General features: G+C 39.4%; 2 protein-coding genes across 5 annotated transcripts in view; one reads left to right on the top strand and one right to left on the bottom strand.

Annotated features, from left to right (window-relative positions):
• Positions 1-6,357, top strand: part of LOC138008084 (uncharacterized) — a 166,966-nt gene extending 160,609 nt beyond the window's left edge. The window contains exons 10-12 of the mRNA XM_068855274.1: positions 3,313-3,444; positions 4,121-4,168; positions 6,285-6,357. The gene's annotated coding sequence lies outside the window, so the exon portion shown is untranslated. The remainder of the gene's footprint in view (positions 1-3,312; positions 3,445-4,120; positions 4,169-6,284) is intronic.
• Positions 5,797-12,500, bottom strand: part of LOC138008080 (peptidyl-prolyl cis-trans isomerase FKBP5-like) — a 12,294-nt gene continuing 5,590 nt past the window's right edge. The window contains exons 4-7 of one of the 4 annotated variants that reach the window (XM_068855267.1): positions 11,899-12,087; positions 11,124-11,174; positions 8,875-8,925; positions 5,815-6,950 (exon numbers count right to left, since the gene is read on the bottom strand). In XM_068855267.1, coding sequence (XP_068711368.1) covers positions 6,813-6,950; positions 8,875-8,925; positions 11,124-11,174; positions 11,899-12,087 — 429 coding nt within the window. In that variant the 3' untranslated portion in view covers positions 5,815-6,812. Of the gene's footprint in view, positions 6,951-8,874; positions 8,926-11,123; positions 11,175-11,898; positions 12,088-12,500 lie in introns of all 4 variants that reach the window. The other 3 variants (XM_068855264.1, XM_068855266.1, XM_068855265.1) reach the window with 3 other exon arrangements.

The following is a 12,500-nucleotide window of genomic DNA, read 5'->3' on the forward strand; positions in this document are numbered from 1 at the left end:
GTCTCTTTTTAGCGGCGCTACAGCGGTTCAAAGTTGGCCTTGGCCAAAATCCCATGCATTTACTGTAAATTTAGCCGTTTTTGCCCCCCAGACAAGATGGCGGTGAAAAACCCTCAAGGGGTCTATTATCTAGATACCGTAAATCCTCTATTAAACCCCCCGGGGGGCTTATTTTTTTCAAGCACTTTTGAGGGGGGCTTAATAGAGAGGGGGGGAGGGGCTTATTTAATTTAGCGAAACGCATCACCTGTTGCAAAAATACCGTGGTATGAGACAGAGTAGACTTACGCGTTGTACAATTAAAGTCACTGGCAAAAGTATTTAATTCACTTGTGGGAGCCTAAAGTAACAAAAACAAAATTCTTATGTTCTTCGGTAATTTTTATGAGAATGGTTACTTGTATTGATTTGTCGCACACAACTTACAAATGAAAATCTCTGGAAAACTCCTCTTATATTTACATTTGTTATCTCTGACATGCAAATGTTTTATATTAACAGCCTTGAAATTTATGATACTATAATTCTTCGGTACGATTGGGGGAGGGGGAAAGGGGGGCTTATTAACTTTCCTCCTCTGAAAAGGGGGGGGGGGGGCTTATCAGAGAGGGGGGGCTTGTGTGAGAGGGGGGCCTTATGTGAGAGGGGGGGGGGCTTAATAGAGGATTTACGGTAGTTAAATTTGCTCGAGACGTAATCGACCTTAAAAAGATCATGTTATGCACTCCTCTCATCGGATGATCATGTCTGCTCGTTTGCTAACATTCTTTTAATTTTGGATCTGTTTTAGGGGTGTTTTACCATTGCTGCTCTACTTGTTGTCTGCTCAGGAGTGATGTCGTATTTCATCATTCAATCCAACATAGTCATGATCTATCCTGCTGTTGTGCTTCTCGGGCTTGGCTTTTCCTCGGTGCTCGTTTGTTCCCTCAGCTTCGCAACAGAACTAATTGGCGAAAACAAGGTGAGTAAAGTTCAAGTAATTTTCAGCTAATTTTTATCGCCCGTTTCGTATTATTTTCATAAGTTGAAGAAGTTTTTATGAGAGAAATTATTTTGGGTTTGATAAAGCCGAACAACTTTGGCAAAACGACACAACATGGAGTGGCTGTCTAAAATCATATCCAGGTCTCCTCCGTTATTCCGAAATTCATTTTAAAAAACTTTATTATAAAACATTATAACAAATTTTCTGGGTAACGCGTACGTTTGATGTACCCCTTTCCACGATGTTTTCATCGTTAGTGTATATGTAATAGCTTTGTCTTTTCAATTTCAGAGAAATTCTGGTTTCATATTTGCCGTTATGAGTTTGATGTCATATGTTATTGGAGGGCCCCTGATCCTCGTGGTCCAAAACTTATTTCCTGAAGGAAGGTGAGTCACTGCTGGAAAAACGTTGAGAAAACGAATCAATATATTGTTGTTGTTTCTAAACCAATAAATAAGTAACAAAAGAGCAAGAATTATTTTTAGTAAATTCTTTACAAAAGTACATCTTGTCTAACTAAAATTAGGAATGTCGTAAAAGAGATAATATTATTGGTTATCATGGTGAAAAATAGGAATGAACTAGTATTGCAAGGGGACCAAGAAACACGACAACATAGACAGGCATAATTATTTGCATAAAAATATATGCACAAATAGTGCTGAAAGTTATTTGAGACTAGTAGTAATCTCGGATTATTGAAGTGCTTTCGAAAGTCGCTTGGAAGCAAAGAAGAATGGTAAGGGAAGAAATTCAATCTTATAAAATGAAGTTTGAGGATCTGAGCATATACTTCTCGAGATGGTTTCAATAAGCGTCGAGTACTATCATTCATGCGACAGGACTGAAATACTTTTCCCTTAGCTAGACTTCCCTGAATCATATATAAGTAAGCTGGTGCGTGTCTTCAAAATAACTGCGCAAATGGCCCCTTGAGAGGACATGTCGTTTGCTAGTAAAATACTAAACCCAGAAAGATTGAAGAAAATAAAAGAGAATCGAGTAGCTTCGCCACCGAGGCTGACATGTTGATCATTTCCTAGTTTACTTTAACTTTTTTTTTACAGCAAGTTAAAGCGCGAATTGCAGTGGTCATTAGTTCCATTTTTCGAGTGAATAAACTATAGTAATATACATGAGACGGTCTTGAGACTTGACATATTCACTGCTTCCCTTCAATCCCTGTCGGGCGGGGTTGGTATCTGGATAGGAAACCAGTGTACGACACGTGATTGCCTTTCGTAAACGCCGTATGAATCGTAATGCCTTTTTGAAATTGGAATACTCATATTCCACCGAATCCTGCCTGACCATTCATCACTTTTTATGAGAACAATTCTGGGAGCAAATTATCATTGATTACGAAGTGCGTTCGATGGGAGAACTTTGGAGGTTGGAATCACTACACGGGCGGAGATGCCGTGAAGACGATGCATTTATGTAAAGAACGTCTATCGAAGTATGAAGCTAGTGTAATGTGGCTAAAACAAGGAACGTAAAGAGGCCACTAAACCTTTTGAGACCTTGATGAATACTTCCTGCGATTGATAAATCTTTACCTACGGATCGACAAATGCACAAGGATGATTCCACGAAGGCAAGAGAACCACCAGCTAATGCCGCTGATCCTACTTACTGCATCTTCCCAAAATCATCTCCAACCAGCGAAAAATATCGCGGTGAACGGATTGATCTAATGTTGAAAAGCATTTATAAAGAGCCCAGGTCCTACACTGTCACGAAGATAGGCTCGCAGCAATAATATATATGATCGTTTACAATTACGAAGGTCATATAATCGACTACCGTTAAGTCCACTCGTTTTTTTTTTCCAAGTGTCCCCGACACATTACAGACTTAAATTATTAAATTAAGCGGAAATACGACGGCGACTCTCACGAAAACGTTACCTCAAAATATAACTTTGCACTAAGTCTTCAGCGATTATTCCGTCTCGTTCACGTCGTACAATGTGGGAAAAGTATCCTAAAAATAATTTGGGTACGAGCGGTCTCAGAGTGAAAAATGACAATGAAATATTTAAATTTGGATGCTCCGGTTGTCGTTAAAACCTCAACTTTGGCGATCATTTCACGTCTTCGTTGTGCAGAGTACCGCAAAAATATGCACCCAAATGTGTGCTGCACATTCAGCCGATTTTAACCATTGATCAGATCACTGTGTTTTGGCATTTGTCGTTTCATAAACTCCCTATTGTTTGTAAAGCGTAGTTTTCATTTACCGGGGCTAACATTTATCATCTCGTACTTTACATTGTACCTCCAAAGTACTACAACTTGTTCTCTTATTTTTGTCTTCAGTCAGGGTACGCATTGCGCAGAGTGCGGAGATTATATGCGTCATGTGTTTTGTTTCGAGGCCAACGGCCTCTCCACTGCCTGTGCTTTGGTTGTGCTGCTGCTCCACTGCATTGATGGGCTTCGTGGAAGGAGGTACTAAATTGTTCTTAGGGTATTGAAAAACGTCATTGCGTAATTCGTATTTTTTAAAATCTGAACACCGTCAGGGAGTTTTCTTGATATCCAGGAAGTTAAGCAACAGAGCTTTGCATTGATCATCGCTCCAACCAAGAGTCAAACAAGTGAAAATCAATTTTTGTTCCTCTCTCAATTTTTCCCTTCTACTTTGCCATGACCTTCGCAGGGATGTTAAATTCATTAATCTGGGTGTCAGTTTTCTTTTCTCTAATAACAAAGAGGACAACATTTCCCAGTCTCTGCCGTTTCAACACATGTGCCAGTGGCGGATCCAGACCTGGAGGTAAGGTGGGGGCCCGCTCTCAAACATTTTGTTTTTGCCCTTTCACAGTGTTGGTGTTTTAAGGTGTTTTGGTGGCTTCGGTCCAAAACCAAAACTAAGGGGGGTGGGGGGGGAGGCTCCCCTTGATCCGCCACTGTGTGCAAAGAAATATTCCATGTTTGGGCAACAAATTTCCTAAGCAGTTTTTCTTCGAACACATTTTACTGAAGTCTTCTCAAAAACTTGTAGGACATAACGACCACTTTGTCCAAGCAATGAGTATATAGACCTTGTTTTCTTTAAACTGCATGGGTAACCTAATCTTCTCGTTACTTCAGTTAATAGATAATCTTTAACATTTTTTAACAGCTCCTCGGCCAGTGAAGATTCAGAAAGTTCCTAGTCTTTTGAACAAAGGTGAAGATCCTGACCAGTAGATTAATTTTGCTTTTAACAAAGACGTCGGGAAGAATTGCAAGCGCCAGAGAGACACTGGGTCGAGTCTACATTGAACAACTCCATACACCTTATTCCAAAATGGCCTCCATTTAAATATTATTTGTTTTTATTCAAATTAGCCCTTGATGCCTCTTTCTTAAGCTTAAAATTCAAAAGAATATTTTATCTTGAACGAGGCAACAAGGGCCAATTTGTATCCGCATAAATCAGCGGCCATTTTGGAATAAGGTGTATGCGAAGATTTTCTGGGCATCTGACGATGTTAAATGCCCACCTTCAACCGACGGGCATTGGGTGGTGTGGAACAATGTTAATATATGAAAATTCCGCCAAATCTGAAATTCATCCAATCAGATCGCTATGATAAGCAGTGCGAATTTCCATAACAAAAACAAACAGTCGAAGAGCCTTTCGCTTGAAGGTCGGCCTTTAAAACCAGAAGAAGCAGAAAGCGGCGCGATTAACCAATTAGAATCCTACGAAATTTTCATGCAGCATATTCTCATAGCGCGGGAAGATTTTGTAGGCTGTGACTGGCTTTCTACTTTTCATTAAATAGTGGAAAAGGGGGCGAGGTATCACGAGATTACCTTAGACACTCAACTGACTTAAGCGCGCTTCACAAATGCAAAAATCTCGCTCCATTTTCTCCCATACGAAGCAAGTACATATAATTCAACTGTGACTTGTTCACACGCACTTCACGGTGCTGGTGGAGAGGTTGCTCGCAGATTATGTGCGTCTTTTGTTATTGGTCAGTGTTTAAGTCTAATCCCAAAAAAGTAAACGCGATAAAAGAATCGTAAATTTCCCCAAAGAGCGAAAACGGTTTTTTTTTTCTTGGTTTTTATTTGTTTACCGAATCAAGTCAATCACTAATTAAGTGCAGGACTATGTCCAAAAATGCAAGTCCAATTTTTATATAAAACACGACGTGTCCCTGTAAGTCTAAGCATTTCCTACCTATTTCTAACGAAGGAGGGTGGCGGTTATTTTTAGGTCAGGGAAAATGGAGGTAGTGCGGCCAAGCGGTTAGGACGCTTGCCTTGAGTTCCGGAGTTCCCGGGTTCAAGACTCGTTCTGACCACTCGTTGAATTTGTTCCCGGTATTCCGTGGTTCAACTTCTCGGGCGAAGTTCTTAATAGCTAAATGCTTTGCCTCCAGTCAGTTGGGATTCTTAACAGTTGTTGTTGTTGTGTTCCATCGTTTCGTTGATTGAGTTTCATTGGCCCTGAAAAGCCCTTATAGACCACTGTTATAATGGCGGCCAAATAAAGTATTCCTTTGTTTTAATACTGATAAGCCTTTCTAGCTTCGCTGTGACGAGCAAATTTCGAAAGAATGTTGGTTTTAAAATGAGGGCTGTAGGTATAATAAACATAAATACAAAATGCTGAAATGGTATATGAAATGAATCATATATGAACTGCGGATATGAAATCTAGTGAAGCTATGATCTTCGCAGTTAGGAACGCAATTTTTGCAATTGCGTAGAGAAGCTTGAAAAATTCAGGACTTTGAACCCGTGACCTCGCGATTCCGGTGCGACGCTCTAACCAACTGAGCTATGAAGCCACTGACGTTGGGAGCTGGTCATTTGTGGGTTCTAATGGTCCCGTGAGGAATGAATCAATGATGGTGACCAGCTCCCAACGTCAGAGCGTCGCACCGGAATCGCGAAGTCACGGGTTCAAACCCCGTTGAAGTCCTGAATTTTTCAAGCTTCTCTACGCAATTGCAAAAATTGCGTTCCTAACTGCGAAAACCATAGCTTCACTTGATAAATACAAAAGGATGTAAAAGCGGTCGCCATTTATGGAAGTGGTCAATTAAGTATTAAGTATTTATTCTTACTTGAGAAGAAGCATTTGGGGGACATTCTGCGACGTTAATTGCATGGTCTGTATCGCGTGACACGAGTTGAAGTTGCGGACATCCAATTGTTTGCAATGTAAGTGTAATAAGGCAACCGAGTCTTCTTTTTAAGCCAGATTGAAACCAATGGATCATGAATATACATTTACATGTGCAAACGAAACTTGGTTGATTTAAAATGTAAATATTTTTTCAGAGGCCTAGTGATTAAGGACACTGTTCGACTATTATTCGCTAAAAAGTCACTTTCCATATTGGAAGACAAAACTTGGTCAAGACATTGAACTGATTCAGTTTGTCCCTTGTAACTCTGCCTGGATTAACCACAAACGGCTCTGAAACTTCTTCATATTAAGCCTAAGATTGTGTTAAGCATGAACATTTTTTAATCACGGCATTTCTCCATTGTAACTTTCGCTAACTTTGTTGTAACCTGTTACGAATAAAATGAATAAAATTGATTGCATGAAATCTTCACTGTATTCGTCTGTTTTTGCAGTTGGCGAAACCTACGCCGTATAAGCCTCTTTATTATATAGACAGGAGTGTTTTACTGGAAAATACACCACTCATAAAATCCCAAATGCCTATTTGCATCTGGTGTGCAGCAATTCCTTGCAGACCGGCTGCAACGAAACAACTAGTAAGTCACTTTACTGGGTTCCCTGCACTAAAATCAGTAACAGCAGGCAGGGGAGATGTATAACTTCACCAGCGTCAACGGCACTACTCAATTGACGTTTTCCGGCGTCCAAACATGGCACTAAGCGCTTTGGACAATTTTTCATCGTGTAATCTTTGCTTATGTTTTAGAATTCGAAGTTGTTCTTGCACTGCAGAATTGCATGGAGCAAGTGTCAAAGCCTGAAAGAAAAAATAAAAATAATAAAATAATAATAAATAAAAACGTAAACAAAAGAAAACAAGGACAAAGCAAAGGAAACGTTAGACTAATCGTGAGTAAGACTTGAATCACCGACTTAATTCCAACAGTTATTTTGAAAACTGGCAGATATTTTAGCGCCCGTGTGCCGTGGAAGAACGTCAAGGAAAGACAAACATTGCGGAGCAGGAGAGAAAAGCGCCCATGCAATGGAATTACAAGAAGGACACAGGCAACTCTTGGTATTTGAGTACTCTCCACAGACACTTCTCAAGGGGCAATAACTAGCAGGAACATCGGAAAGTTAAATGCCGCAGTTACTGTATCTGATAACAGCAAAACTGAATTTTTCACAAAGAACTATATTGTTTCTCATACATTAGGCGTTCTTAACAAGGCAACGGCAACTTGGAGTACGAGATTCCATTTTAATCCAGACGCTTTCACGGGCATCTCTGATCCCCGGCGTCTCCTCTATCACGTCATAAGAAGGCCTTGACAACGTCAGTTGGGTAACAAGCGAAATGATGACAATCTATCGTGTAGCCAAATCTAAAGGTCTAAAGGTCCCTAATGAGATAAGCAGCCCTTCGCTCTTTCTGCTCTCAATCGCTGTTACAATTGAGGCCCCATTAGGGGGGGTCTGAGTATCCTGTATCCCATTAATTTTTGGCCAAAATATCCCGTATCCCGTTAATTCTTATTTGATTCTTTTAAAAAATGATAACTTCGATATCCCAGAATCTTTTTAAAAATATCCCGTATCCCTTTAATTTTCCGCCCAAATATCCCGTATCCCTATAATTTTTTACCCAAATATCCCGTATCCCGATAACCCCTAATAGGGCCTCACAATTTGACCGAATGAAAACATGGCCGCCAACAAATTATTCTTTGTAGCCTGACCAGCCTTGTTAACACGTGTAAAACTGAAAGAATTTTGGTTGTAAAACGAGGCTAGACTGAGTAATTATCACAAACACAAAAGAATAATTTATTGGGCGCCATTTTTGCATTCGGTCTATACTTTAGATGTTTGAAGGCGGATCGTGCGATGAAAAGGACGCTGCAAATTACGGCCCGTTTTAAACCGTGGTTTCAACATTTGCTTTAACGTGCATTCAACACTTTGTTGAACCAAATGTTCGGTGCGTTTGAACAGGTCGTCCAACATTGTTGAAAGCGTAAAAAATGTTGAAAGCTTGTTGAAAGCGTGTTGAATCTAGTTTAAATTGGTTCAACATCGATTCAACTTATCCTTTGTTCTCGAAAATGTTGAATGGTGTTGAAGCAGTTTGAACACTCTTTTCAACAATTGTAGAACACACGCATGCTCACATCAGGCCGCAAAAGTCAAAATGGCGCAGTTTATCTGGACGAGAGAGTCTGATTTTTACTTCTTTGTTCCTCACAATCAAATTTCGCAAGTGTTAATTGGTTCTTTTGTTGGCGCAATGTTGGAAGCGTTTGAACGGCCTCCATCCGCATACCCTTGTTTTTGCGTCCAACATTGGCCCAACATCCGTTCAACTTTGTTGACGAATGTTGGTCAAATGTTAAAACCGTTTCAACGGGCCTTTATCGCTAAATGTTAACGTCCGCAAACGTACAGGGTCCGGTTGTTCAAAAGCCGATTAACGCTAATCCCAGATTAAAATATAACCAAGGTGTTTGTTTCTCTACTCCAAAAAATTTGTTCAGCGCTGAAATTTGGCAAAATTATACATTAAAAGAAGTTAATCTTGAAAAACAAAAATAAGCAAAAGAAACTTTTACTCAAAAGTTGAAAAGATGAAACCAAAGCTTACGCTAATCCTGGGTTAAGTTAATCGGCTTTCGAACAACCGGGCCCCGGAGAGGAGGGAGGGAAGGAGGGAGACTGGTACTTCTAGACGCTCTCCAAACCTTTTCTAAATCCTCCTTCGCCTTCTCATATTCATTCAAACAAACGAATGCCTGTAGAGACACAAATAAAGAAACTCGCCATCTTTCTCCTTATTTAACTGAACACTGTTGTTGTTGCATTTCTCCATGCAACTACTGTTAGGTATTTGTTAGTTCTTTAAATTCAAGTCAAGTAAATGGAAGAATGCAGAGTTTGAGGATTGCTCAAATCCCTAAATCTTTTCAGTAAAATTTTGTGATATAATCATACTGAATTTTTTTTTCTTGTTCATCAGTGGTTTTATAAATTAACCCATCTTTTTTTGCGGATGATTTTAAGCCAATATGTTGTGTCCATTCATACACGTTTGTAAAGCAAGTTCAGACCACACAATACGGTATTCGTTATCTTTGTTTTTCTGGTGTTGAACTTTGGAATTCGTTAGCTCTTGATGTAAAGCAGATTATTCCTTTTTTCTAGATTCCGTCAAAACACTAAGAACTCTATGATTGACCGGTATAACAATGATACTGATAATTAATTAGCTTCATTTTATACATAATTCAACCAATCACAAGTGAAACCAAAACCAATCGTGGCTCGCGCGTGCACATTTTCCCGCGCTTTGTGTCGGCTACGTGTAATTACTTCGACTTTTGATTGGTTTACTGGATTGTCTCCGTGCGTTTTGATTAGCCAAAGTAATTACTTTGGTTCTGGTTTTACGACTTGATTGAAACTCGCTCTATTGTTGAAAATTGGAAGAAAATAATTACTTCGTATTGGATGTCAAAACTGGGCGTGCATCTAATGAGCCATTTCCGCGTTCATGTCTGCCTCCTCTTCAAAGCGAGTCTACGTGCAAAGTTTCTATGGTGATTACTTCTACTTTACATATGAATGAAAACTTCACACTTAGACTCGTTTTGAAGAGAAGGCAGATATGAACTCGAAAATGGCTTATTGTTTGCGTTTCTGGACATAAGTGAGGGTCTTCGTGAGCTTTAAATATTAAACCAATCGAAATTCGTTTTGCGTTAATTTGACAACATTTATAAATTTCGTATATATTCATTAAAAATAAGTTGAAATTGTAAAAAGTGACGCATGTAACAGGCATTTTAAAAGTAAGGATATAAAAATGAGAAAAAAACAAAAAAAAATCCAATTTGTGGTTAAAAGCCGTATTTGAATCTATAGCATCCACAAGCAAATTCAACATCTTAAAGCCACTGATGTTTCATGTTGAAACTCTTAGCTAAAACTTGTGTGCAACGGAGATGCGAAACAAGTTTCAGGTCAGGTATTGTACCGTGTAACATGGTCGGTTTCGTGAAACTTTTTTTGAACTTCCGTTGCGAGAAAAGTTTTAAGAAAAGTAGAACCACCTACTTCTGCAACGGTGGCAGCAATCGCAGTGGTGATAAAAACAGGAGGTTCACCGTGTAACAACACTTTGTGAAACTGGTCTCGCTCGATCTTTTTACGCTACGCTGCGTAAGCCAATCAGAAACCGGCTAAGGCCATGGAAACAACACATCGACATCATTTTCAACGTTATCGAACGAGTTTCGACCTTTTATGTCACACGATGCAACGCCTTCTGAAACTCATTTTGCCGCGCTCTTTCACACAAGTTTCAGCTAAAAGTTTCCAGGTGTAACAGCGGCTTAAAGGACGAGGCCAAGCCACCTCCTTTCCTGTTCCTGTTTTAATCCACTTAAGAATCCCTTCACAGGGGCACCCAACGATAATCTTTGGTGAAATACGTGTTCGAGAGAGTCAAACTATTCTAAGAATGTCGGTTCTACGTTGCAAAACAGCTCAATATTTCTTTACTAAGACATTTCCTAAAAGATTCGTTACCAGGAAAAAGTACACCCTTACATTTTCGGAAGGGATATTTGTGCAATTTTTGGCATTTGAAAAGGTCACCTAGTAGTTTCGGATGAGGAAATGGTCGGGTTGGAAGTCCTTAGAAGGTAACGTTCAGCTAGCAATTTCTGAGATGAAGATATCGGTCCATAAAATTCTCGGACACTTGAGTTTTCAGCTAAGATATCCGAACAGATCAAATTTCTCTAGGTAATAAAAACATCTCTTTAGACAGTTTAGAGCCTAGAAATCTCACGCAAAGGCTTTCCGCTTAATTTGCTCGTTGGGTGCCCTTGACTTGAGTTTACTTGCAAGTGTCACATCAATACATAACAAAAGCTTCACAACCACTTGCCAATCAATCCACTGTTAAATTGACAGTGTGTGAACTTACCTGTCCTCTTCTGAAGAGAGCCTTAAGATTTGTGGGTGACATTGCAAGTACCTATAAAAGAATAAACGCGTGGTCAGACCCATGGAACTACAGTGACAATAATGAAGGGTGAAAGGAGACACGGGTGGCAATAGAAGAGAGAGGAACAATATAAATGAATAAAAACACGTAGTAATCGTAACAATGACATGGCTGATCCAGTTATATCTATGGGTCTGTCTTATTGTCATAATGTCGCAGGCTCCTTGCCTATCCGTTTTGGAAGATGTTTTGCATTGAAGAGGACTTTGTGATTGCATATATGAGTGGATCCCTTTCTTCTTCCAGCTCAGTAATAAGTCAAATGATTATCATTGGTTTTCTACGTTTTACGGCACATTGAACTGAGAGCCTCAAAAATACCATGGAGAAAATGGCCAATTATGTTCACTTTTAGTAGAGAAACGAAAAACATTCATATGCCTGACGACGTAAGTAACCTTAATGTTAAAAAGTGGTGGACCTCAAACACTTTTTGCACCCATTAAAAGCAGAATAACTGTAAGGCAAAAAAGTCATGTAAACCAAACTTAAAATGAATGCAACATAATTGAAAAAGTTACGATTCAATACCCGATGTTTCGACGCTCCTGGCTTAAGTGTCTTCTTCCGGGGTGATGTACAGTGTAAAGCTGTTTTCTGGCGCTAAACTAAACTTTTCCACAAATACTGGAGGGCATGACCTTTAAGTCATAGACAAGCTGCTACAATTACTTAACAATAAAATATTTCTAACCTTTGTACAGTTTTCAGCAACAAATTCAAACTGTTCAAGCTTTCCCTGGCATGCTGCTAAATTTAGGAGGCACGACACTCTTAGTTGTTCAAACTCATCTTTGCTATCCTCAGATAATTTGTCACCAATTAAGATAAGCTGCTTAAGAGCTTGACTATACCGTCTGGATGAACTAAGCCAATTGCTGGCCTGTAAGAGAATTTTGTGAAGACGGATGCAAAGATTTTAATGTCATTATTTTATTGATTTTTGTATTTGGGAGCTTTACATTACTTTTACTAATGCCAAGAAGCTACATGTATTTAGAGCGAGTTTCAATTGAGTGTCGTAAAACCAAAACCAAAGTAATTACTTTAGCCAATCAAAAAGGACTGAGACAATCCGGCAAACCAATCAAAACTCGAAGTAATTACACGTAGCCGACACAAAGCGCGGGAAAATGTGCACGCGTGAGCCACGATTGGTTTTGGTTTCACTTCTGATTGGATGAAAAAATGGCGCGAGAACTTTGAACCAATCACTGAGTGAAGTAATCATAAACCAAAGTAATTATCTAATTACTTTCGACACTCAATTGAAACCGCTCTAAATGGCAGGCTATT

The sequence above is a fragment of the Montipora foliosa genome, chromosome 6, assembly GCF_036669935.1.
Source record: "Montipora foliosa isolate CH-2021 chromosome 6, ASM3666993v2, whole genome shotgun sequence".
NCBI lineage: Eukaryota > Metazoa > Cnidaria > Anthozoa > Scleractinia > Acroporidae > Montipora > Montipora foliosa.